Here is a 27908-nt window from a genome sequence, read left to right as displayed (position 1 = left end):
AGTGCCCACTCGTTGGTGTTGGTTTCTTGGTGTTTCTGCCTGATGGGTCCAACTCACCTCACCCGGCAGCGTTTGCCTGCGATTTCAGTGGTGGTGGATTCGGTCCTTATCGTTTGCCATAAAACAGGCAGAGTGTGAAACTGCTAGAAAATGTGTCAGCCTCATGAGTGAAAATTTTTGACAGACCAGTCCCTCCAGTCCAGACCGTCAGTACGGTAATACCACACGGGTGCGTGCTCCGAGCGATTGGATTACCCACGGGTTGAGACACGGATTGTGGATTCGGCTAGAAACGCGCTAGTGGTTCCGGATTGCAGGGGAGTGTGTTCCATATTTGGGAATTCGTGAAGATCTCGGTGGAAGTAGACGAGGAAGATTGAAGAAATGTGTCACTTGGAAGCAGAGTGTTGAAATTTGGTGTGTAATTTTGCACAAAAAAGGGGGTTTCCTGACGTAGTTTGCCAGGAAGTGAAAATTGGGGCTTCCGGGCGACGGTGAAGAAGAGGTCACACACAGAACGTGCTCGATGAGCTGAGACTTGCAGTGGCGTGTAGCGTACAGTCTGCAGCCGATGATGTAGTTCGTCCAGGCGACATTTAGAATTTTCACACCATACGAGTATCACAAAACCAGAACACTGCATGCCGCTGTCCCTTGAGATCATACAAAACACCACAGGTTCCGCACCGTATTTGGTTTTTGTGTGATTGACAAGTGTTGATAAGAGCGGCAGAAATCGTCTAGTTATCAAGCGAACGCGACACACCGGAAGAATCCAATACCTCGAACCCACTAGAAAAATAAAAGTCGTGTTGCGAAACTGCAAGGAAAATCGATTGCGTGTCGCACACACATCCTGATCCCGAAGAAGACTCAACCGAGGAGGTAGGCTTCATCCCGAACGGCAGCAGTCGTGATTCCACGTTGAATGCTTGCTTACATAATTGGAACAACCTTCAACTCTGCGTGAACGCAAGGTTCTCCAGCAATCAGCTCTAATAGCGTATTCTGCGTTTCAGAAGTTCTCCATGAACGAGTGAATCCGTCAGAGAGCATCTCGCAACGCCAAGAACTACCCCCATCAGGTCGTTCCTCCGGTATTCGCGTAATCGTGCCATGCCGCGACCATCGAACCGCTCAACGCTCGTTAGCCACCTCGTCGTCGCAATCGCCCCGAGATAGCATAGATACGCTGGAGCCCTCGTATTGCGCTGATTAACAGCAATCTCCGTCGCCGTCACCATTATCACGCCGCACCAGCAGCAGTACAGTCACAATTTCTTCAGTTTGATCTCCCGCTCCAAAATCACTCGGGCAAAACCTCCCTGACATCCTCCCGCTGACCCCTAAACAAAAACCTCCTCCTCCCACCTCCTCCCCGTAAAATGCCCCTCGAAACCAGCGATCTGCACCCGGAACCGGTTCCGCCAGCGCATCCACCTCCTCCGGACGTCCCGGACCAAGCCAACGGAGGCTACCCCCCGCACAACCCGGACCTCTACGCCTCGATCCGCAGCAACAAATCACAAATGGCGGCCGCAATCCGCTCCTCCAACCGCCGCGTCGAGGAAAAACACCACCCGGAAGGTCACTCGACCCTGGTCGAACTCCTCACCGAGACGTCCCAAGCGTCCGTGCACGACATCCTGAACGATGGCGAGGAGGACCAAATGTTCGTCACCGGCTACGAAAAGTCCTCCGTCCGGACGTTCTTCTGCTACGTCGGCTTCGTGCTCACCCTCGGAATCATGCGGCTCGTGATGCACTGGTGGCAACACTGGCTGCTGCTCGCGACCCACCGGAAGTGCTCGCTCGAGGTCGCCCAAAAGGTGCTGGTTCACGAGCGGTACCAGGACAAGCACGATGCGTACTACGTCAAGAACGTCATCACGATGAACGCCGAAGCAATCAGGTGAGTCCCGCGGGGTTTATCTCGCGTGGGTGATAGCTTGAAATTCCACCCATTGTTTCGGGCTTTGAATATATAGCTCTAATGAAGGGAAGTTATTGTTATTCTACAAGCAAGAAATCGGTGAATTTTAGGCCAGGGGAGATACTACAGGGAAGCACCGGCAAAGTACTTACTGAAATGACTGTCTTTAGTTGCACAAGATGGCACAGTTGTTTTTAAATAAAAACAATCGATCTAATCAAGAGGTAGAATATATCATACAAGTAGATGGAGTTTCATAACAAGTAGTTAACAGTATATTTTTCATAAAATCGCGATAACTTGTGATGATTACAAGCTAATCCCTTATGTTTGTAATTGTCTGTTCAACATTGTTACACTCTAACAAATAACCTTGCAAAGTTAGAAAAAAACACAACATTTTAAAACGAAAAATTTTGTTCTAAATGAAAAATTACCCTTCTGGGTTAATGTAGATTCGAAAATACATTGAATTTACCTTAAAATGACATTTTCAATTTTTTTTTACAGTTAAGTAACGAAAAATTGCAGAGTTTTTTAAACATTTTTAGTGTTTTTCTCGATGCATAATGCTTGTTATTAGGATATTCTTTGTTATTGTTATTCTCATCACCATTTCAGGCTGCAAATTATTGAAATGCATGTCTTTTTTCGCATGTTCTAAAATGAAAGGGGTCGTACCGCCCCTCCATCATCAGATATCAAAAAACACACCTCGGATTCGTGATCAGGGACAAAAGTTGCCCCTTAAGACAAAGTTTCATGCAAATCGAAGAGGGGTCGGGCAATTTTACCCGATTTCGTGTGAGTTGGTAGAGAATTATCCAACTATTTTTATTTTTTATTTTTTTTAAGAAGCTTCTTGAATCGAAGATTTTTTTGAACTTTAATTTTTAAACGGTTCAAATAGATGAAAATAAACATTTTTATGCACACAGTAAAAAATAATGTAAATTTGGAAGCTGTGATTTTGGAACGTTGAATATTACCTCTTTTATGATGTAATTTTACTTCAATTTAGACTGAAAAAGTGACATTACACCAGAATAGTGGTAAAATTACACATTTTCAGAGGTAAAATTACACATTTTTTCTGACATAAAAAATGTACCCCTTCCCAGATGTAATATTACCATGATTTTTTTCTGAGCATGTTTCTATTGTGAAATTGTCTCAGAAACACGAATATGATAAAATTATACCAAAAAAGGGGATCCAAGGGGTCCCCAAGCAATAATTTAGAACCAAAAAATTCACTAAAAGCAAAAGTGTTTATTTTATGTGTTGAACTGCCTTACCCAAAGCGTTATCAGTCTCAGATGGCAGTCCCAGACGTCCCCTACAAGCTCCAGGTCGAATCGAGTTAGTAACTGGATGGAATACTTTTTTTTATTGGAGTTTCAAAATTGGGCTATTTTTTCACTAAAATGCCAATAACTCGCTTTAGATTTAACCAATTGGGATGCTTCACCTCGCATTTTGTTGGGTTTTTTAAGATGCATTTTGAATTTCGAAATTTAATTAAAGTTTGCCCAAGTTACAGCCTTTTTAATATTTTTGACGTTTTTGAACCATAAAACTTTCTGTCACGATTTGCCCCACTTCCCGTTGACCTATTTGCTCATAATTTGGTCAGATGCTAGTTTTATATGTACAAACAATCCCTGAAAATTTCAGGCAGATTGGTGATACAATTTATAGTTTAACCTTCCTACGGTATTGGGGTCCTTTTCGGCCTTTTTGAAAATCAAATTTGCCATAACTTTTGCTATATACATGCTAGAGCCTTGAAATTTTCTGACATTAAATTTATAGTATAAATACACATTTCACAAAACAAATAAACCTTGGACGACCCCTAGGGGAGCGTCCATAACAAAAGTTACTTTGAAGGTATTGGGGTCCTTTTCGACCCCAAATTTTAAAAAAATCGTCAAAAATCCAGTTTTTGACCGATTCCGGTTCTTTTGGTTACAAATGAAAGCTTTGAACGTCATCTTTCCGAAACCGTACTGGAAAATCGAATTTGGTCACTGTGGCCATCGGGAATCGGCTACAACCGAAAAAAAGGCGTAATATTTAATATTTGGCCCTTTTGAAATGCTAGCCTTGATTAGAAAATATATAAAAGTATTGTTTTCGGAAAGATCGAAAAATTTCACGAATGTTTCATATTTTAACATTGAAAATCGGACCATTAGTTGCTGAGATATCGACGTTAGAAAATGGTGGGTTGTTTGGGTGAGACTTAGAAAACATCAATTTCCTGCTTTTTAAACCTTTGCATGGCAATATCTCAGCAACTATAGGTCGTATCAACAAAGTTCAAAAAAGCAAAATAGAGAGTTTTCTCAGCTTTTCAAAAATATTTTTTCAAAAGTGGGCTAACATGTGCACTAATTAAAAAAATGGAAAACTGCGACATTTTTTTTTTTAAATCCCAAATATGACTATATCTTGAAAACGGTGCACTTTAAGAAAATTTCACAGAAGTACTTTTTGATTGCAAATTTGATTTTACATCGAAAAATGAAGTTGGAAAATTTTTGCGACTAAAATTTGATTTTTGGAAAAAATTAGTGTTGATTCGAAAATTCATAACTCGGTCAAAGATTTTTTGCACAACCTGGAAATTTCTGAAAGGTTGGCATTTTATGTCCTTAAAAACATATCAAAAAATTAAAAAAAAAATAAAAATAGTGTTTTTTTGCAAATCAAGTTTTAGTGACAAAAAGTTAAATTAAAAATCACCAATTTTTTTACCATGTATCATTTTTTTTTTCAGTGTAGTCCTTATCCATACCTACAACTTTGCCGAAGACACCAAATCAATCAAAAAAATCATATATCATTTTTGTATGGACAGCTGCCAAATTTGTATGGAAAATTATATGGACAAACTAATGTGTGTGTGTGGTGTGTGTGTGTGTGTCCAACCAACCAAACGGGACCACGCGGTCGCTTCTTACAAATTGAGTTGTTTCCATGTATTTTTAGATCTACATTCTATACATGCAAATAACTCGCATAGGCATCTGGAAGGTGTTAGCTCTGCCGGCTGTTAGCGGTGTTAGCAGCTGCCGAGCTTCGGTGGCCCATTTTTACGCTGGCTAGCCGAGCGCGAGGTACTTCAGCTTTATCGACAAGCCCCGCCCTGAAGAACGTTTGCACCAATCGGATTCAAACGTTATTTAGAACTTCCGAATCCTTGTCAAATGGACAAGGACCCAGCGCGTATATAGTTGATAGTAACAGTATTCCTAATTCCAGTCATAGCTCACCAAGTCGCGATGGCCTAGTGGTTAGCATTTTTGCTAACCAATCCAAAGGACGGGGGATCGAACCCCGACTCGAGCGACTTTGATTTTTCGTTCATGTTCAGAGTTTCAAGATTAATATTTCCTATACTTTCTCGTTGGGAGCAGATGGGAATCGAACCCAGAACCATTCGCTTACAAAGCGAACACCGTAACCAGTCAGCCACGGCCGCTCCTAAAAAAAAAAAAATATATGGACAAACTAATGATGCAAAATGGCTTCTTTGGGCATACCGAAGGCACCAAAAAAGTTTCAGCCGGATTAAAAAATACAAAAACTAAAATTCAAAAAAAAAGATCGATTTCGTAGAGAACTGCTCCTTTATTTCTTCATGTTTATTAGGCCTTTTGTTGAAACCCATCTGGAATGAGAAGCGTCACTTTTCTCGTTTTGTTTACAAAATCATCCATAATGTTTTGCCTTTTTTGCAAATACTTATTTTCCACTCAATTTTTCAAACACGGGCAAACTTGACCCCAAAAAATTTTGTTTTTATTTATATTGTTTAAGTAGGTGCCGGGACGAGAATGTATTGTAATCATTTTGACATTGATAAGAAACTAGATTCAAACAGTGGGATCTTTTTCCTTCAAAAAGAAGATTTAATAGGTTGTGATTTATAAAGCCGAATCAATTATTTTATCTACAACAACTGGCATCCAAAGATAATAACTGAAGCGATTTAATTTAAATAAACACATCAATATTAAAAACTCGTTTACACGTGCCGGTAAACCACAATTTACTGTAATCACTCAAACGTCAGTAAACCGGAATAAAATGATATTGATGCGAATTGTTTACATTACATTAAATGCAAATTTGGTTCTCATGATTGAAAAAAAAGTCAGCAAAATCGCTAACTTATTTAAAAATGTCAATTTTGCATCCGCTTGTAGTGAAGCGTACAAAGTTGCAAACTTCAACCGATTCCGATTCGGGTTATTTGTCGGAGGGCTATTAATCACACGTCGCAAATCTTTTAATTCCAAGAAAGTGAGAAGATGAAAAATACGAAAATTCCAGCCAAAATATGTACACAACCCTTCCACCTCCAGCACTCCAAGCCTATCACCCCAAATGAAAGGAGGTAAAAAAGAGCTACACGAAATTTGTTTTATGTTTAACGTCCTGTGTGTGTGTGTTTGTGTGTGTGTGTGTATGGGTTGTGGGCGGCCAAAATTTAATTTTCAAGTCAAGTTTCATTTGCGTTTTCCTCAACAGTCATATAACCAGTTTCTACTAGCTGACAGTCGCAGAGGTACGTTGTATCTTGCTATCTATTTCGCATTTATGGGCAAGCAAATGACGACATTCATTTGCCCCGAAAGAATTTGCACTGAGCTGTGCTTTTGCCAAATCGTTGACACTGTGTCACGTTCTTTGACGTGCTGGCGAACCCCCGAGTGTCCATTCTGCGATTTTAAGAGTTTTGATTTTTTTAAATTGATAAAAAAAAATGCTAATTTTAAATTTTTATCAATTTAGTTTGTAAATTAGAGGGTTTTTTTTCCAAATTAGATGACTTCCGGAGGTTAACCCTCAACCCACTCGAATCCAAAAAATCCATATCAAACTAATTTTTATCCTTTGTTTGGTTGAATTTTAATTGTTTGTTGGTGCTTTACCATTTTTTTCACCTGAAAAAACAATTCTGATGGTCAATTTTTGATATGTTTTTGAGAAGGACTTTTCTAATCGAGTTGGTGTCTTCGGCAAAGTTGTAAATTATTATTAGGTCCCTTGAGAAAACTTAGGTATACGGATTTTCATCAAATTATTTTTTTTATCACTAAAAGTTAATTTTTAAGGGACTTAAAAAGACATAGTGCATGATTATACAAAATCTAGCTCCGGAGAAATGATTTTTTTGAAAAAAAATGTGTTTCTAATGTCGACAAAAAGGAACAGACCTTTTTGAAAAATAATACTTCCAAACAGAATCGAGTTTTAATACAAACGAATTTATTTTTTCAATTCTACACAGCTAAAAAAGTAGTAATCCAGCTGCGTGTAAAAGGCCTGGGTGTAAAAAAAATTGCATTATTTTATGCAATTTTATGTGATTTTACACCCTGAAATATGTAGCCCATCAGTATAGGGGGATGGCGTTGCTATTTTTAGACCACGTTTTCCACTTTTTCTCATCGTAACCGATTACTTTATCGACTTCATTTTGCTGGGCGAGATAGGGCGCCGTCTATTTTTAGACAATGACTCAGCACTTTTCCACTCTTGCGCTTAAAAAAACCAGATGGCAGCACGATGTAACGCCACGTCCCTATGGGAAACCTACTTGACTGAAATGTCAAGCTCATATATGCGTTTATCCTTACACATTTTTAACGGTCTGATGGCCGAGTGGGCTAAGGCGCCAGTCCTTACTGTTGGTGCTGGGTTTGAATCCCGTCGACTGCAACTTTTTTTTGTGTATGCAAAAATTGTAGATGTAGTGTGTAATATTAAGTGTTTATTTTGACGAAGGTGATGTGCATGCTTTTGCATGCGATTTTTCCATCGGATTTTTTGCTGTGTATGTATTATAAAAATACTTCTAGAAGGAAAACAAACTCCGAATAAAAATTTGAAGCGTTTGAAAATTTCCTAAAATGTTCTCTCTGAGACTTTGGAATTAGGCTATTAGTTTCTAAGAAACAGCCTAAAAATCATAGTTTTTTCCTTTATCCTGTAATTTTTAATGGACGATATTGATTTAATTTTCAATGCTAAAAAATGAAACTTTTCTGACATAATTTCACTATTTCAAAATATGTATTTCAAATTTGCCTTTACAAATTGTTGTAAATATTTTTCAAAGTTTATGTTATTACTTAGATATTTTGACAACTAGTGATTGCAAAACAACTGGGCAGGTGTAAGATGCATTATAAAATACTGTGTGCTTCCAAATGTTACACAGCGAAAAATCCGATGGTAAAATCGCATGCAAAAGCATGCACATCACCTTCGTCAAAAAAGACACTCAATATTACACGCTGCATGTACAAGTTTTGTATTAACAATAAAAAAGTTGCAACCGACGGGATTCAAACCCAGCACCAACAGTACGGACTGGCGCCTTAGCCCGCTCGGCCATCAGACCGATGAGGAATGGGAAGGATAAACGCATATATGAGCTTGACATTTCGGACAAGAAGGTTTCCCATAGGTGTAATATTACGTATAATTTCATAAAATAATGCAACATTGCTGTGTAATACTATGGCTTGTAATTTAAATTTTTATCAAAAAACAAATCATTCGCTCTACAGCATTGCCTTTGCGTTCTTGATTGCGAGATTCCTACTCAAAATTTATTTATTTATTTATTTTTGGTTGGCCAAATCGAGGGACATAATCTTCAAAAATTACTTGCAAGGGTTTATAAAGTTTTTTTTTAAACGAAAAATGTAAAAATTTCTGAAATTATAATCTAAAAGGTATTTTAAGGTATTACTTAACGCAGTTTAGGGGGAGAAGGAATCGATGGCCGTTCTACGCATCATTTTTTTTTTTAATTTGTATGGAAATATTGTTACAAAGGCGGGGGAGGCAGTCAAAAAAATTGCGTTACGTAATAAAATAACGCTCCCTATTTACTTTTCCTGTCATTTTCAAACGACGAAACGGATTACTGTTCGAAACGAATATTAATAGAACCAAATAGAAACACTTTTCAAAACAAATGCTGAAAAGTTCTTCTTTTCAGCACTAAAATGGAAAATGAAAAGTTGAACTTTTCCGCACTTGTTTTCAAAAGTAATACTTTTTGACATTGTTTTGATTTAAACGGTGGATTGACTAAATACATGGACATTTGGCTTACAATTCCATTCAAAGGGTACGACTCGTTCTATAAATTACTATTTCAATTGCATATTTGCCTAAGCCCTAAATTTTTGTTTTTGATTTCATTGCCGGTATTTTTCAAAAATATTTTTGTTTCAAAACTGAAAAAAATAAACGAAGAAATTAGTATATTTTTAGAGTATTTTTCGTGTGTTCGAAGGCTTGATTGTTGAGGCAATTGCAAACCTCTTTTAACACCTAAGCTTCCATCCACCCCGGGATTCGAACTGACGACCTTTGGATTGTGAGTCCAACTGCCTACCAGCGACTCCACCGAGGTAGGACCCAGGGAGACGACTCCTACACCTGGACTGAGCTATCGACAGAACCTTTTAGGTTAGACCGGGGCCAACATTTACTTCCCCTTCTGACGGAAGGCGTGGTCAGACAAATCTCGTCTCGAAAAATGCCACCGGGACCGTCTGGGATCGAACCCAAGCCGACTGGGTGAGAGGCAACCACGCTTACCCCTACACCACGGTCCCGGCTAAAGACACCAAATCGACCAGAAAATTCCATTTCAAAATACAGATTTTCATTTGTCTACGTCCCCGTTTTATATGGCAAAAATACAAATCGAAAAATTGCAAAATAATTTGCGAAAATCTTGTCGTTCGAAATTACAATATTTTTTTAAACAAATGGTGCAGTAGAGGGTTAAAAACTATTCCGTGGATTACCTGCCCAAAAAGGTGAATCCCAAACTAGAGAATGGCCAAAAATTTGCTGGTTTTTTTTGCCCAACACATGTGGTGTAGGTGGTCACTTTGCGGATCCTCCTCTTGCCTTTTTTGCGGATTTCGTGGTTTCTGACCTCCACACATGCTCGCTTGCAAACAACCAGAACGGACCTGTTTGAACGTGTTGTGGCATGTTTTTTCGGTTGGAATGCTTGGGGGAAGAAACCAAACGGAATGAAAAAAGGAAAAAAACAAACTCATTCGGATCGATTTCATCGAACTATATCGGAAATGCTTCCATCTGCAATCAAACAGATTGACACGTGGGGCAAAATCACCCGTGTGTGGGAGCTTTGTGTCGCCTTGGCCAGGGTTGAGTTATTTTTCAATTATGAAGCTGCATTGCATTGCGTTTGCATCTCTGTGCGATTGCTCTTGCGGGCACGTGGAGATGAAAAAGCGCAAGAATTCCGTTGAGAGCAACTCTGCGCTCATGATTGCACGAGTTTGCCCAGGTGGCGGAAGCATTCCGATACTGGACGTGATACTGAGTTGTTAGCATAAAGATTATTTTTTTAAATACTATATGCTAGCTTAACAATATATCACAATTGATTACCAGATGAAATGAAAATAATACAAATATTCATTAAAAAACATGTTAAAGAATTATTTATAAATTTTATGTTTGTATCTAATTAAAAAGAATCAACTAGTATACAATTGGCAATAGTATGAAAATTGGCATTTTGTTAAGGACATTGTTGAGGTGAATTTATATTAATGCCTAGTTGTGAACCCAATTTACTTCGAATTATTCTGCAATCTACAGTTAAAATGCATCAAATTTCAATATTTCAAAAGCAAATTATAATAATCATAATCTCGAATGTTTGATGACCTACTTAAAAATGCCGCTTATCAAGCAAAACTTCCACGGTATTAAATTTCGTGAGCCACGCGACATTGGAAGTCATTCGCTTGCGATGTCCAGGAAAATCCCAACCTCAATTGTGTATTTGGCTGTGTTGCTCGGCCAGTTTCAGCATAATTTGATCCATTCAAGAAAACAATTCACACCGACTTTCGTAAGCAATTCGTGCTAGACAGTGATGACTACGGTGTATTTATTAAACAACTTTTTTTACATTTAAATTAAAATCACAAAACCACGGTCAAACTGGTAAGTGGCATACAACGTTGCATATCGATCAGTTTACCTACATCACTCTGTACAATTCCCACCGTTTGGTTGTTTTGTACTAGTTGTTGTTATTATTTGCTGAACACTCAACGCAACAGGTGCAACATTTGTTGTTGTATAGCCACGGAACTTTCCCCCAAACCCTACAACCTAAGCTGAATTGCTCAACGTTGAAGGTGTACCACCACCATCGTCAATCAGTCATCAACAATTACAAGAAAAAAAAACGCTAGTATTGCTGCAAGACTAGCGGCAAAAGACTCATTGATGACCTTTGCATTTCGTTTCAAGCATGAATAGTGACAGCCCCTTTAACTACTCACGTTTTTGATTTGGTGTACTTTTACGATGGGCAGCAATTAGCACCTCACCACGAAATGGCCTAAACCGTGACGTATGTCTCGTGGAAATAAGTTCCATGCAGTTTTTTTCCCTGATATCAAGAATTGACGGTCAAGGGTTAATCGAAATTCACGAGAGAAAAATTGACTATTTTTGGCACCAATATCGACTACGGTTCATTCATAATTGATTGACAACCCTAAAAAAACACCTCTAATAATTTCAACAGGTTCCCCCAATGGTACGTAATTGAATGTTCGACCGGCTTCCGAAAAAAGAAGTTATGTATCGATGATGAGAGCTTTACGTTCAGAAAATCACTCTATTACAATGACCTTCAAAGGTAATGCATGGATGGAGGCATCACTTATTCACCAAGCGAAGGTCGGCCAAAGACATGTTATTAAAGGACGGCAAGGTCAGTGCCATATACTTTAGGGACGGCCCCCGGTACCCACTCGTAGGCCCACGCGTACATCAAAAATGTATGAGGCCGGACAGTGATTTTGTTGACATCATGACTGTTGAGATATAATTATTGTAATCACTTTTGATTCAATTTGACGATTGCTTTTCAAAGCAAATCGTTAATTGCCTTTTTTTATTTTACCCATAATCAACCCAATATTTTTGCATCGTGTTGTTAGTAAAGTTATATTAAAACGATATTCTTTTCTAAATAGGTTGAAAACTAATTCGGGTTGGGACACTCAAATTGATATGATTTATCAACACATATAACCCGGGCAGACGGTTATAACAAAATTCATGCCATTTCAATAACAAATGCTGTTAAAATAACAGAAAGTTTTATGGACTCTTCTTGAAAAATCAATTTTTGTATGACCCGAGCAGACGGAAATAACTTGGAAATAACATTTTTTGATATTTGAAAATACTAGGCCAATAACATTTTATGTTATTCATAACAAATTTTCTTATTCGCCGTTATGATTTTTTTTTTTTGTTATTCGATTGTTATTGTAATAACAGACTAATAACATTTTAAGTTATTCTTCAAACAAATCTTTGTTATTATTTTTTGTTATTTTAACAACTAATCCGATCATCCCAATAACAGTTTAAGGTATTCTTCCATAACAAAAAATGTTATTCCAAAGTTGTTCTGGCTTTCAATCAATATCAGACCGATAACAAATTTTGTTATGATAACATTAACTGTTATTGAACTCTTATGCAAGAACGGATTTTGCAAGAATATTCCATAACACTTTCTGTTATTTTAACAGGTTTTGTTATTGAAATGTCATGAATTAAGTTATTACCGTCTGTTCTGGGAGAGTTTAAAAACAGTTTATGTTATCATAACAAAATATGTGATTGGATTGATATTGGTTGAAAGCCAAAACAACTTGGGAATAACATTTTTTGTTATGGAAGAATATCGCCAACCGGGATGAACGGATTAGTAGTTAAAATAACAAATAAATAATTACAAAGATTTGCTCGAAGAATTACTAAAAAAAATCATTAGTCTGATATTACAATAACAATAACAAAAAAAATCATAACGCCGAATAACAAATCTTGTTATAAATAACATTGAATATTGATCCTTGCACTGTAACTTGGATATTAGTGGCCTAGTAACGAAATAACATTTTTCAGCTATTAGGAAATATTTATTTCTGAAAATAAACACTTTTTTTTAATTTGAAAAAGATATTTTTTTATTTCAAAAATAACCTGAAATGGTTTTAACTTAGCAAAATTTCACAAAAGTATTTTTAGGTCAAATATAATTCTACCATGAAACATGGTTTTTTGATTTATTTTTCGATGTTTTTTCAATAGTTTTAGTTTTTTTAAATCATGCTGCAAATGTAAATTTTAATTCCATTTTTGCAATAGTTTTCGAGATATCGGAAGCTGAAAAATGACTGCTAATTAGATAACAATGAAAAAAACTCAAAACAACAAATCAAGAGTTTTTTTTTTCAAGCTATGCGATTCCCTATATCTATGGGCTTTAAAATTTAATCTTCAAGTGGCTGTATCGCAGCAACCAGCAGTCTGATTCAACAATGTTAAAAATGAAAATTAAAGGATTTTTTCTCTCATTCATTTCAGAAATGTGTTTTTGCAGGAGCTATTTTCCATCATAAAGATTTTTTTTTATTGTAAAAAATCTTACCTAAGGTGACTATAATTTAAAATCGATGCCATTTATGAAATAAATTTGATTGCAAGTTTGATTTTGCATTAAAAACAATTTTTGAAATTTTGTTGGGCCGTTGGGGGGGAAAAAGGGGGCAAACAATATAAAATAAATTAAAAAAAAATTGTAATTGCAAAACATGGCCATAATATTTGAAAGAAAAAAGTGTCTTAAAATGCATTTTACACCTGCCTAGTCATTTTGCAATCATTAGTTTTCAATATATCTAAGTATTGACGAAAAGTTTTTTCTCGCCGAAAAAAATCTCTTTGCGTTACTGTACATCGGAATTTCACAAAAAAATCAAAATGTTTTCTATCGATCCTGAACATACTAAATATGATTTTAACCTCAGGGAAATGCATTTCATATAGTTTTTAGTTGATTAGTAACTTCTATTTTCATTAAATTTAAAAGTTTTTGAAAAAAAAATGGTCCTCAACTTTTTGGACCGATTTAAAAAAAAGGGGGATGACATAAAATTTGCAACAGCCTCAACAATATTTTCCATTTAAAAATAATCTCTGGTACCAGATTTTACAACAACCCAAACTCTAGCAAAAAAGATGCATTTTTGATTTCTTTGAAACATACCAAAAAATTTTAAATTGTAAAATAAGTATAACGGGAATTCAACTTTTTGTGAAAAAAGTCAAATAAAATGAAATGTTTTTTTTCGTATACCTATTTTTTTAAAAGGTCGTAATCCTATAAACTTACAACGTTGCTGATGATATAAAGTAGCTTCTTTTGACATAGTGAATGGATTGGCATAATAATTCTAATGTTAAAAATATCTTATAAATATACAGCAAAAAAAACAGAAGTTAACCAGCTGCGTGTAAAAGGCCTGGGTGTAATATAAATTTTGCATTATAATTCTATGTAATATTACACTCTGATAAATATCATCACCCATCAGTATAGGGACGTGGCGTTACATCGTGCTGCCACCTGGTTTTTTTAAGCGCAAGAGTGGAAAAGTGCTGAGTCATCGTCTAAAAATAGACGGCGTCCTATCTCGCCCAGCAAAATGAAGTCGATAAAGTAGTCGGTTTCGATGAGAAAAAGTGGAAAATGTGGTCTAAAAATAGCGACGCCATCCCCCTATGGGAAACCTACTTGACCGAAATATGTCAAGCTCATGTATAGGGACGTGGCGTTACATCGTGCTGCCACCTGGTTTTTTTAAGCGCAAGAGTGGAAAAGTGCTGAGTCATCGTCTAAAAATAGACGGCGTCCTATCTCGCCCAGCAAAATGAAGTCGATAAAGTAGTCGGTTTCGATGAGAAAAAGTGGAAAATGTGGTCTAAAAATAGCGACGCCATCCCCCTATGGGTTTACCCTTTCTATTCTTCATCGGTCTGATGGCCGAGCGGGCTAAGGCGCCAGTCCTTACTGTTGGTGCTGGGTTTGAATCCCGTTGGTTGCAATTTCTTTGTGTTTACAAAAATTGAACATGCTGTGTGTATATTTTGCTTTTGCATGCGACTTTACCATCGTATTTTTTGGGGTGTAACAAAGAGTCAATTTCACATAATCAACGTGGGTTTCCTGGTACAAAACCACTTATCTTTATATTTACCACACTTTTGGCCTTGATAACGTTTTCTAATGGCTCTAATGGCTTCATGCCAGTATCAGTCGATAACGGCAAAGAAATTTTACAATTAATCCAGCGTACATACAACCCAACAAACGTCAACATCCCTCATTTTTTCTATTCCTTTTTAAAAATAAACAGTCCAAAGAATTCGACGCCAACATTTCAAAAAGCATCATGTACAAACCATGCGTTTTGAGGAAAACGCATTTGAATGTTGAGCATCCATTTTCAATTCCCATTTTAATATAAAAGCAAAATAAGGGACCATCCATAAACCACGTGGACACTTTAGGGGTTTTGGCGATTGTCCATGATCCATACAAAAAGTTTTTTTTGTATGGACAATTGTCCACGAGGGGGGGGGGGTTGGTTTTACAAATAAAGTGTCCACGTGGTTTGTGGATGGTCCCTAAGATGTTCTAATAATAACAAACGATGAAAAATGTTGCTTTCATTGATACTTGATCATTCATATTCAATAAAACATTATTTCCGTCGTTTTATTTAAGAAAAACAAACATAACTCCTTTTGAAATCACCAACGTTGATATCACCCTGCTGTCATTGGAGGGGAAGCTTTGTTATGATTCGTTTTTCTTCACCGAATGTTCATGATGCTTTTTTTTTCGTCGCGAGGTTTATGTAGTCTTTTGTTTGACAGGTTGACAGGGCTATATAAACAGGGACTGCTGATGGCAGAGATTTTGTTTATGTTACTTTATTTAAAATCATGATTAAACAGACTTAACTGAAGTATTTTTTGCTCATGTTTGGTGGAGAGGTAGCTTATTAGGAGTACTTTTAGAATATGCAATAACCCAGAAAGTGTCGAAATGTAGATGATGCCTTTTGAAATGTTACCGTCGAATTGCTCCCCAATCTTAACGACCACGATATCTCCTCAAATTTCGTTGACGAATTACTATATGGCAGCACAATGCCCCACCCGGCGAATTGCTCGTTATCGGAAACCATTCGAAGACAATTAAGTGTTCGGATCACGCGGTGGAGGCGAACCTTAACCTGACAACCGAGTTAAAATAGCTTTTTTATCTCGTACCAGGGTAATCTATCAAATCTCCGCGATACTCTCAACTCGCCTACGCGTGCCTTATCTATTCATACTGTGCTAGACAAGATAAATCGTGGGAAAGCTCGGCGCTGGTATATTTCGCAAATTTATCTAAAAATGAGTCAGACCAAAGTGATGAGTAATTTGAACATAAATATAAAGCTTGAAGGTCGTCGACTTATCAGCGTTTTTCCTCTTAGTATACGAATACTGAAACATTGAAAAAGAAAGGAAATGACAAAGGTGACCTGCTATCAGCACGCTGATCCATTCATAACTCACAGCGGAATATTGATGACGTGTTGATAAACATGCTTCACGGTGTGTAGGGTGAGCGACGCTAATTTTGGTAATTTTTTATTGTAATTTGATGCAAAAAGAAATCCTGTCAAATACAAATTGAAAAATAAAGATTTATTTGATTAATACCAAAAAAAACAAGTTTAGCAAATCACTCCGCATTGGTACAGAAAGCCACACGTCAGTCACCGTGTAAAGTTATGAAATCCTTATCATCTCTGTAGTGCTGCACAGCGAGTAGTAGTGCCATTCAAAAAGCTATGAATAATAGAAAAAGCTATAGTGTTTTGTTAGCGGCAGGAACCATTCGCAGTGGGCTACAATGTGAATGTGAAAACGAAGAAATAAAAAAAAGGAACAACTAGAAAACCACTATCAACCTGATTTTTTTTGCCCTTCGTGAGTCCCATTGTATGGAGCGGGACTTACTGGTATAAAATGGAAATTGGATTATGTGTAAGGTGGATTTATTTCGATTGGTACTCGTGGAATCGCAAATCTACAAAAATATGAATAATAATAACATCCTGTTTTAATGGATTTTTCGATCTATGTTACCTTTTATGTTACCGTAAACCGGGGTGGCTTTGATAGGATTTCATTTTATGTTTTGAATATTTTCCAACTGGTAAGGTTTTTTTTAAGATTATTATTTATATAACATGTACTGGGGTAGGCCACGCAAAGTCCATGCACTATTTATGAAAAAAAGTTAGTATTTAGACAAATAGTTACGTTAAAAACTATTAGTGTTAATTACGGGGTGACTTTGATAGTCATATAGTTTTTCTTGTTAAAATCAGAATAAAGGTGTTCAAACTTTATTTTTACGTCAAATGTACCATCACTTATGTTGCTGATATAGTTTTAATGAAAACATGTTTATGTTTAGTTAACTAAGTTTATAAGCTTTTCAACAAAATGTATATAAATTTTAGGTAAAATTGTTAAAAAGTCGTTTTTTTTTTAAATTCGTTGGAACTAGTTTTGTTTATAAATATATCGATTTATATTGCAATTGAAACTGAATTTGAAGCACGAATCACAAGTTTTGTATGTATGTATGTATGTATGTATGTATGTATTTGAACCCCCGTCTTGGCATGACTTGGCCATGACCACAGTATATTTCAACTGAGACGGTTCGGTTAGTAACCACCATATATCTCAAGAGCCTTTTAAGCGAAATACCTTTCTCTGGCTAACGATTTCTTCTGAAATTGTACGGACATAGAACGTTAATGCAGATGACTCGGGTCAGGCAATCCACGACTCCCTCGTCCAGTTCAATAGTATATGAGATGGCACTGGGCTGTTTTGAGACAGTATTAGTAGTTATATAATGGTTTGATAGGTTATACCTTGTGACACATTATTGAGCCACGAATCACAAGTTTTCATAAATATTATACATGAAATTTGTTCAACTGAAATCGCTCACAAATTTGGGTTTTTTTATTGTATGTCAAAAACACATATTATTTATTATTTACAAACTTATTTAACCTTCTCCTAGTGGAAAATTGTCCAATGAATCCGAAAATGTATTCCGTTTCCGATTCAAAATCATGTTCATTGAAAAAATCATGACACTTTGAGAAGTTTAAAATAGTGACTTGCATAAACATTTTCTTAACAATAGTTAATCAACTATTTAAACTTTTCAAAATTTTATGAAAAGTTCTTTTTGGGTACTTTGAACACTTCTCTGCCACGGTCAGTATGATTTCAAACCATTCCGTACGTATTTTATTTGTACTATTCAATTTGCGGAAAAAACTCAAACCTATCAAAGTCACCTCGTTTTACGGTACTAATTTTTTAGATTTTTTATATTAAAACAAAAAAAAATCAATAATAAATTTAGTTTAAAAAATCCCTAGCCAAGCAAAATAAAAACAATTTATTTTCTTATTTCCCCACAAAATGTCTCCTAAAATCAAGAGATTTTTTTAAGTTTAATAAAACTTTTTCAATAGACTGTAAACCGTCCTGAAAACATTTCCCAACCTTCGATTCTCCTGTTATATTTTTTTTATTATTATTTTTGTTTGCACTTTATAAATTTTTGTGCCCTTTTTATTGAAACTTGATTCTAGCTGAAGATCTTTTAAATCATTTATCGTCCTATTTGTATTTTTATTTCCTCCAGGGCAATTCTGTATGAAATCGGCCGATTTCGACCATTTTTATATTTTGATTTTTTTTATTTTACTCAAACTATGTCCAACGAAGCTATTTTGTGTCATTTTGTCAATAAATGTCATCAATGTCAATTTTGGCAGCTGTCCATACATGGCACGTAAATATTCGAAAATCTGTAACTTTTAAATGAATTTTCTGATCAAATTGGTGTCTTGGGCAAAGTTGTAGGTTGCAGGAAAAATAAGTACACGGAGAAATCTTTTGCCACTTTTTTATATTTTTTGATTTTAGAAATTTTTTATATGTTTTACGGGACAAAAACCCGTAACTTTTGAGCCATAAAGAAGTATGGTTAAAAAATCTGCCGCCGAGTTATGATTTTTTGAAAAAGAGGATTTTTTGGAAAAAAAATTTAAATTTCACAAATAATTATTTCTACCTTATTTTTTTACGTAAGTTCAAATTTGCGATCGAAAAGTACTTTACAGATTTTTTGAAAAATAACCTCGTTTTCAAGACCACCGCCACCAGCCACCGAAAGTTTTATTTCAGATAAATATGTAAAATATTCGATTATCTTCGGACATTTTAGTCTAGACTGTCATACATAAACACATACAACCGAATTTTCATTCATAATTTTTCTCTAAGAAGCTGTAGTCAAAAACAAGAACTGCATACTAATTCATAAAGCATTTTTGCAAACACTTAAATTGCTTTAAATTGAAAAAGTTCCTTTATTGCTGACAAAATTTCAACAAAATCGAAAATTTTAAAAAATGCTTGAATTCTAAAGGAATTGCCTAAGATATCCTGAAAAAATCAAATTCAACCCTAATGTTTAACATTTTTCAGCAAAAAGTAACACAAAATTCTTTTTACGTTATTACAGTTATGCTTCTGACACAATTTGTAAAATGTTTTTGAATTGATGGAATTTTGTTTCCCTAAATTCCCGATCTGTGACCGCAAAATTTCAAATGTAGTCAAAAGATTAAAAAGCGTTCTTTTGCTCAAACACACATTAATATACGTTGTACAATGTACTCTAAATTAATAATAAACTATTTTTAAAGTTTTTTCAAAGAAAATTCAATTTTTTGCATTTTCCCCCCTAATAATGTGGAGTTTTTTTTCGCACTGCTCCAAAAGCAATTTTAATAATACCAAACAAAAAAAATTCGACTGCATATAAAAAAAATTATGAAATCAACAAAAAACAAAAATCTTACACTTTTTTTGCATTTCCCCATGGAACTTACAAACATGCAATAAGTTTCCACTTCTAGTGCACCTGACCCACGTGTATTCTTTCGCACGGCTCGTCCCCGGCAGGTAATAACACTTTTGTGACACACTTTTCTGCAGTAATTGCCCCAGGGAAATCCACGGAACTGCACCGCACAGTTACCGCGTGTTAGTACCGCGTGAAGCCCCTCAGTCATCAAATTTTAACGACTTTTCCGAAACCCAATCGGGACGGTGTGCCCTTGAACCTGTTTTTTCCCCTTTCCGATTGTCAAAAAACAAATATCGCCTCGATTATCCTTGGATCAGCGATCGGGAAGCGACAAGTGGAACACCATCAACAAAAAAACTATTCCGCAGGTCGTTAAAACGACATTAAGGGTGCACCTCTCCGTACCGTGCAGAACGTGTAGATAGTGCCCAGGTTTATGGAACACCGGGGCCTTATCGCACAGATGCTAATAGCGTTCGCGGTGGCGGGGTTTTCCTTGAGCCTTGCTCGTTTTCATTGCCATAAAGACGACGACGACGACGACGTTGTTGAGGCAGTTTTACAATGGCCAGGGATTACCGTGGAGCACATTTTTGAACGAGCTTACAGATTTTGAGCTTATCTATGCCCTGGGTATGGTTGGAATGTACGTCACATGGCGTTTGAGATTCGTGGAATTTGAAGAATTAGGTCATCTTCCACATCGTCAATTAAGCTTAATCAATATGTTGACAGTTATCCCAACTGGTTCCAGTCGGCGTAAATTATCGTATTTCGCAGTATTCGTCATCACTATCTGAAACAGTTTACCAAACACGTCAAACCACATGTACGTTTCACAGCTTGTCGACTACAGCGTACTCAGCTCACTCAATTCCAATTAAAATATTTGCTCCGACACCTGTGCGCAAAACAACGTGATTCAGGGGAACTCATCGCCGTCTTCTTCTTCTCTTTGCAGCGAGGTGACCTCAACCAGCAAGCGTCTCTCGACCAACGGCCAGTGCATCGTCAAGGAGCTCCAGCAGAATGGCATCACGAACCGGGTGGCGTTCTTCAACGAGTGCAGCCCCTTCCAGGTGGCCTTCCACCGGACCGGAGGCCGCTTCGAGCACTTTGACTCGATCCGGTTCTTCTGCTGCAAGAAGCTGCGCTACATCTGGAGTCCGGAAACGAAGCGATTCGTCAAGCTACGCGGCATGGACGTTGATGTGCCGAGCGTGACCATCCATCACAACAAGGGACTGTCGACGTACGAGCAGAACATCCGCCGGCTGGTGTACGGAAGCAACGAGATCCTGATCCCGCTGCGAGGTGTCGTGACCCTGCTGTTCCTCGAAGTGCTCAACCCGTTCTACGTGTTCCAGATCTTCTCGGTGATCCTGTGGTTCGCGTACGATTACTACTACTACGCAACGGTCATCATGCTGATGAGCGGGTTTGGCATTACGGTGTCCATCATCCAGACCCAGAAGAACCAAAAGGCGCTGTACTCAACGGTCAAGAGCAGCGACACCGCAACGGTTATACGGGAAAATTGCGAGTCCGAGCAGATCGAAACCCGCCTGCTGGTTCCCGGAGACGTTCTGGAAATCCCCGCAACCGGTTGCACCATGCAGTGCGATGCGGTCCTAATATCCGGAAACTGCATCCTGGACGAATCCATGCTGACTGGAGAGAGTGTTCCCGTTACCAAGACCCCACTTCCACTGAAACGTGATCTCAACTACGACAACAAGGAACACGCCAGACACACGCTCTTCTGTGGCACCAAGGTCATCCAGACGCGCTACATCGGCAGCGAAAAGGTTCTGGTCAAGGTGATCAACACCGGAAACATCACCGCCAAAGGCGGCCTAATCCGATCGATCCTCTACCCACCCCCAGTCGACTACAAGTTCGAAAAAGACTCGTACAAATTCATCATGGTGCTAGCGTTCCTCGCCGGCTGTGGTTTTCTGTACACCGTAACCACCAAGATACTGCGCGGCGTAGGCGCCCTCAAGATCATCGTCGAATCGCTCGATCTGATCACGATCGCCGTCCCCCCGGCTCTACCCGCCGCCATGACCGTTGGTCGCATGTACGCCCAGAAGCGGCTCCAGAAGAACAACATCTACTGCGTGTCACCACGGGCCATCAACGTTTCCGGCAGTATCGACTGCGTTTGCTTCGACAAAACGGGAACCCTCACCGAGGACGGACTCGACATGTGGGGCGTCCTGCCGAAAGACTCCACCAACAACTTCCAGATCCCGCTGACCCAGATCAACCGCCTGCCCATGTCGGAGCACTTGCTCAGCGGAATGCTGACCTGCCACTCGATCACCTTCGTCAACGGGGAAATGCGCGGTGACCCGCTAGATTTGAAGATCTTCGAGTCGACCGGCTGGATCCTCGAGGAAGCGAACGTGTCCGACGAGACCAAGTACGACCTGCTGTTCCCGACCATCGTCAAGCCACCGCGTACCGACTCCAAGGACAACCTGAACCTCGAGCTGGACGTCGCGTACGACAACTCGAACGACATCGGCATCGTGCGGGAGTTCTCCTTCACCAGTGCTCTCCAACGCATGTCGGTCATCACGCGCAAGCTCTCCGACAACCACTTTAACGTGTACTGCAAGGGATCCCCCGAAATGATCTCCAGCCTGTGCAAGCCGGAAAGCATCCCGGAGGACTTTACCAGCAAGCTCGGGTTCTACGCCCAGCAGGGCTACCGGATCATCGCGATCGCGTACAAATCGCTGGACAAAAAGATGAACTACTCCAAGGTGCAGAAGGTGTCCCGCGAGAAGATCGAGAGCGATCTGCAGTTCCTGGGCTTTGTGATACTGGAGAACCGGCTCAAGACGGACACGGAGGAGGTGATTGAGAGCCTGAACGCGGCCAACATTCGCTGCATCATGGTAACCGGCGACAATCTGCTGACCGCTGCCAGCGTAGCGCACGACTGCGGGATGGTGATGCCGGGCCAGAGCCTGGTGACGGTGACGGCGCACGTGGACAAGAGCGGCTCGAACAAGTACTTCTTGAGCTACGACATCACCGGTCAGCCACAGCTGACGCAGTCGGACATAATCAACGACAACAGCGTCAGCGACGAGAAGCGCAACGGGAACTACACGCTGATGACCCAGTCGAACAGCGTGAGCAGCTGCGAAACGATCGACACTTGCACGCTGTCGACGCAGGTGAGCGCGTTTGAGAAGGAGGCGCATAGGATCACGATCGAAGGGGAGGGCGAGAAGACGATAGCTGCGGGGAAGGGAGGATCGTTCCGGTTTGCGTTGACTGGGAAGACGTGGGCGATTATAAAGGAGCACTTTGTGGACTTGGTACCGACGATCATCACTTTCGGAACGGTGTTCGCGCGGATGTCTCCGGATCAGAAGCAGCATTTGATTAGCGACTTGCAGAACTTGGGTTATTACGTGGCGATGTGTGGGGATGGAGCGAATGACTGTGGAGCGTTGAAGGCAGCGCATACCGGGATTTCGTTGTCGGAAGCGGAGAGTTCGGTGGCGTCGCCGTTTACCTCCAAGAATCCGACCATTGCATGCGTCCCGAAGGTGATCAAGGAAGGTCGAGCGGCGCTGGTGACATCGTTTGGAATTTTCAAGTACATGGCCGCGTATTCGCTGGTGCAGTTTGCTTCCGTGTTGATCCTGTACTCGATCGATTCCAACTTGACCGATCTGGAGTTTTTGTACATTGATCTCTTCATCATCTCGGTAACGGCGTTCTTCTTCGGCAAGACGTCCTCGTATGACGGTCCGTTGGTGAAGCAAACTCCATCGAACTCGTTGATATCGTTGAGTCCGCTGCTGTCGCTGGCACTGCACTTGATCGTTGCGCTGGGATTCCAGGTTGCGGGTTGGTACCACATCCAAGCCCAACCGTGGTTCGTTCCGTTCAACTACACCGACGAGCTGGCGTTGAACGACCTAGGCTGCTACGAGAACTACGCCGTTTTCTGCATCTCCACGTTCCAGTACATCATCCTGGCGATCGTGTTCTCCAAGGGTGCTCCGTACCGCAAGTCGATCATCTCCAACTACGGCTTCCTGGTGGCCATCATCTTCAACACGTGCCTGTCAATCCTGCTGACGCTGTACCCGCCCGTCTGGCTGCAGGACCTCTTCCAGCTAGTCGTTCCCCAGGACGACATGATCTTCCGGGCGTACCTGGTCGGGTATGGCGTGGCCAACTTCATCCTAGCGCTGTTCATCGAGAAGTACATCATCGACGAGATCGCGTTCAAGAAGCTACGCTACCGCTGGCACAACATTGCCAAGTCACGGCGCAAGTACTTAATGATCGAGCACAGCTTCCGCAAGGAGGTGCAGCACCCGAGCGACTTCAAAACCGTGCTCGGCTGGTCCAGCGAGAAGTACGATTACTGACAGCTCCTGCTGCTCGAGCTGGCGATCTGGCCACTTCGGTAGCGACCGCCGCCGTCGCCGCCGGACTTGTTCTATTTGTTTTCAGTTTTATTTATCCGTACACGATTAAGGAGTGCAAACTGCCAACAAACGGTTTTTTTCTTTTTCTGATCACCACCACGTGTGGTGAGTGGCTTTTGCGAGAGACCACACACGCGCATGAGTTTTGTGTTTTAAATTAATTGTGGTGTAAATAGTTGTAAGTGCCATAATTGTATTATGTTAACCGTCGATACGATCAGCAAAGCGGACGCGGAATAAAGTTTTCACTTGTGATAAATGTGTAACGCCCGGAGGAGAGTGAAGCCGGAAACAGAATGGGATTTTAGGAAGTAGCAACAACACACGACACAACACTACAAACAAAAAGAATACAGGAAATTTTTAGCGCTGTGCAGAATCGAAATCAAAGGAAGACAATAATCAAAATTTGTATAAATTAGTGCACGAGATATCCCCTTGGGCAAGATTCGCTAAACAAACCCAACCCAACTAAACCGAAACGGAACGCTTCTCCTGGAGTCCTCCCCATCGCTTCTGCACACGAAAATTACCCCGCACTCGGTGAGGTTTGTGAGATTGCTTTTGAGAAACTATCGTGATGATGAATAACGCCTTTTGAAGGTTGATGAAAATCTCTTCGATGCTTTGCAGATTCGTTCAAGAACTGTTACCCACGGTTACAACACTTACCTTAAAATTTCGGCTTGAGCGTTTCGAGACTTGATAAATCGGCCCCAAAACGGTATTCACATCCTAGAAACCATTACCACTACGAAGCAGTGCAATACACACGTCTGGAATGAGAAAGAGAATAAAATTCAACTAACAATTACCAAAGAAACAGCGCTTAAAATGTTAAACAATTAAGTCCAACTAATCAACAAAGGCCTCCCAAATTTTACCGAGTGCACAAAAAAAACGAAAATCTTGTATAACTTGAATCAACTTGCTATCGGGATGTGTTATCCGGAATCTTCGGAAACGACATGATTTAGCCTAAAACTTTCACATTGCCAGCCAAATGCGGAAATCTTAAATCAGCACGACGTGTTGCGAAAAGGGCAAATCGACTAGAGAACTGTACACTAACATGCACGATAACTTTAACAATCACTTACACTTGTATATCTTATGTTTGAAGAAGGAGAAAACTATTTCTAACCCCCTAAAAGCTTGGAGCAAGGTAGCGAGCAAGAGAGCAACTCTCTCGCTCCGTAGCAACAGGGACAAAGCAGAGAAAAACGGGAGAGTCACTCTCTTGCTCGCTGTCTTGCGCTGAGCACGATACAAAGAAACTCGCAGAGTGTGCGTATTATTAGCTGGTGAGAGTCACTCCACTGACGGTTCAAACTCATGCACACGCAACACGCAAATCAGAAAACCAACACATTCTCACTGCACCGTTTAGATGTAAATGAAGAAAATTAGACGATCACTTATGAAATTTTGATTTTAAAATGACGCAGCGTTGACCACATTCTTTTGCTTCTGGTTACAGGCAAAACAAAAATCGTAGTGTAAAACGTGGCATTTTTGCAGAACATAACCTCAAAACTCTGTAGCTCCATTTTGGCATACACGAACGTTAGGGTAGCTTTAAAGAATGAGGGAAAAGGTAGCATTTTTTGAAACGCAGAAAACACACATCTATACACTTATAATTAGCTAAATTTGCAAATATTGCAATCTACTCTAGTGCATCTCAAAACAAAACAAAAAAGTGTTTTAATCTAGATTTACTAGAGTTACAGAACCAAAAGCCGACAAAAAAATAAAAATGAAAGAGAGTATTGCATATATCTCAAGCAGCCGCGAAACTAAGTTAAGTTAGGCAGTTGTTTGCGCGTACGATGGTCAGGAAGTTGCTAACCCTTTTATGGTGACATTACACTGCGCGAAACTTTGTTTGCAAGCTTGTCAATACACAGTTTCGACAGATGTCGCGTTTGTGTTTCCCTATTCCACTATGGCAAACTTTCCGACAAACACCAAAACTGTGTTTTGAAAAGTTTGCAAACAAAGTTTCCCGCAGTGGAATACCACCTTAAGTAGCCTAACCCCCCTTTTGAAAGCAGTAGGAATACAATTTCAACAAGTCTCTTCCGTACCGGGAAACCTGCAAAACGGGATCGCGAAAATGGTCACAAAGTGACCGTTAAAACGACCCGTGAAAATCTACTTAATGCATCAGGTGAAAATGTTTACATTAATTCAAATATATAATTAAATATTTATGATTTGTTTTTCTACGTTAGCGCGTTTTCTACTAAAATATCACTACTATCACTATTTGTAAGGAATGTATCTGTTTGAAAAATAGGTAAAACCGAAAGGGACATTTAGAACCAAGCATGCTTTCAACATTCAAAAACGAAACATAGAATCACAAAACGAAGAAAATAGATAAATTTTGAAGTGCACAGTGACACAAGGACTTCCTTACACAACAATGCAAAAAAATAGGCAAAACCAATAGACAAACAAAAAAAAACTAGATGTGTTAACCGTTCAACCAGCACATCAAGAAAAACACAACACACATTATAACTGAAAACACCACAGCGAGCAGAGTGGGAAAAGAAGAGCGGATTGCTTCATCAACACTGAGAGCAGTTGTTTGTTTCTTTAATGAAAAAATAGGTTTTAATAAGCTGCTAATTCAAATATAGTTGTATACAATTGAGGTACCTATCCTGAATCAAGAAAGATATCATTTGAATAAAAAAAGGTGTGAAAAGAAGTACCAACAAAATTAAAAGAAGAAGAAGAAGCACGACTCTGCTGAAGGTTGAAACTGTGTGTACATATACCGGGATATATTTTACAAGAAATAAAGGTTATTATTATATCATGAATGCCCACAAATTATTCATCCAAATTATGAAATAAGAGAAATATCCCTACTGTTTTATATTTGTTTTAGTTTCACGGTGTGTTTTATAGAACAAACTAATGATAAAAAAATCGGTATGTCTGATATTTGGCACCGTGATAGAAGGGCTCTTTCCCGACATTTTGCGTGGTATACCGAAATATTTCGTTGGGGGTCTAGAGCAACTTTTTTTTAAAAATAATTTTTCGAGTTTAAGGGATATTTGTTCAAAAAAGTCACAGAAATTCGGTGCATTCATGTTGATATGAAGTACCTCAAACTTCTTATGATTATGCCTTGGGGACTCTAACTAATCATATTTGACCTATATTTGACCTCCACAAAAAAACGAATCAAATTTACCAGATTTCTAGCATTCTTTGAAATTACCCCAAAATCCAAGCTGTAAACCCCGAAACGACCGAAAATAAATCTTTTCTTTGTACAATTTGTCATGAAAATACAGCAACACGTTGCCCGTTACGAATTTGAGCATTAAACAATGCAAAACATGAATTATTTGATAAATATGCTGTTTATAACCCAATAGGTTCCGAAAATATTTTTTTCAATCCTCTGCCACATCAGACTATGACATTTTAAAACATTTTAGAATCAATCACATTGTGGAGAACAGTTTTCTGAACAAGTTCCATAAAAAAGTATCAGTTTTGGTTCAATATAAGCAGAGATATGCCCAATTTCCTGAAATAAATAGTG

The 27908-nt window shown here is 39.0% G+C and overlaps 1 protein-coding gene across 3 annotated transcripts; it reads left to right on the top strand.

Annotated features, from left to right (window-relative positions):
- Nucleotides 1-53: 53 nt before the first annotated feature.
- LOC6049144 (probable cation-transporting ATPase 13A3) lies at nucleotides 54-27171 on the top strand. Of its 3 annotated transcripts, none has more exons than XM_038251299.1 (3): nucleotides 54-885; nucleotides 1023-1912; nucleotides 20830-27171. In XM_038251299.1, the coding sequence occupies exons 2-3, from the start codon at nucleotides 1386-1388 to the stop codon at nucleotides 24272-24274; spliced, it is 3972 nt and encodes a 1323-aa protein (XP_038107227.1). In that variant the 5' UTR covers nucleotides 54-885; nucleotides 1023-1385; the 3' UTR covers nucleotides 24275-27171. The 3 variants fall into 3 exon arrangements, with proteins under 3 accessions (XP_038107227.1, XP_038107226.1, XP_001865950.2); XM_038251298.1 differs by having other exon boundaries at nucleotides 1020-1912; XM_001865915.2 differs by having other exon boundaries at nucleotides 54-1912.
- The last annotated feature ends 737 nt before the right edge of the window (nucleotides 27172-27908 follow it).

The sequence above is a fragment of the Culex quinquefasciatus genome, chromosome 2 (genome assembly GCF_015732765.1).
Source record: "Culex quinquefasciatus strain JHB chromosome 2, VPISU_Cqui_1.0_pri_paternal, whole genome shotgun sequence".
NCBI classification, from domain to species: domain Eukaryota; kingdom Metazoa; phylum Arthropoda; class Insecta; order Diptera; family Culicidae; genus Culex; species Culex quinquefasciatus.
This window is presented reverse-complemented; position numbering and strand designations above follow the sequence as displayed.

Coding starts and splice junctions, on each gene's coding strand:
- LOC6049144 (XM_038251299.1), top strand. CDS start 1,386: ATGCCCCTCGAAACCAGCGATCTGCACCCGGAACCGGTTCCGCCAGCG. Junction 1,913..20,829: donor ATGAACGCCGAAGCAATCAG/GTGAGTCCCGCG, acceptor TTCTCTTTGCAG/CGAGGTGACCTCAACCAGCA.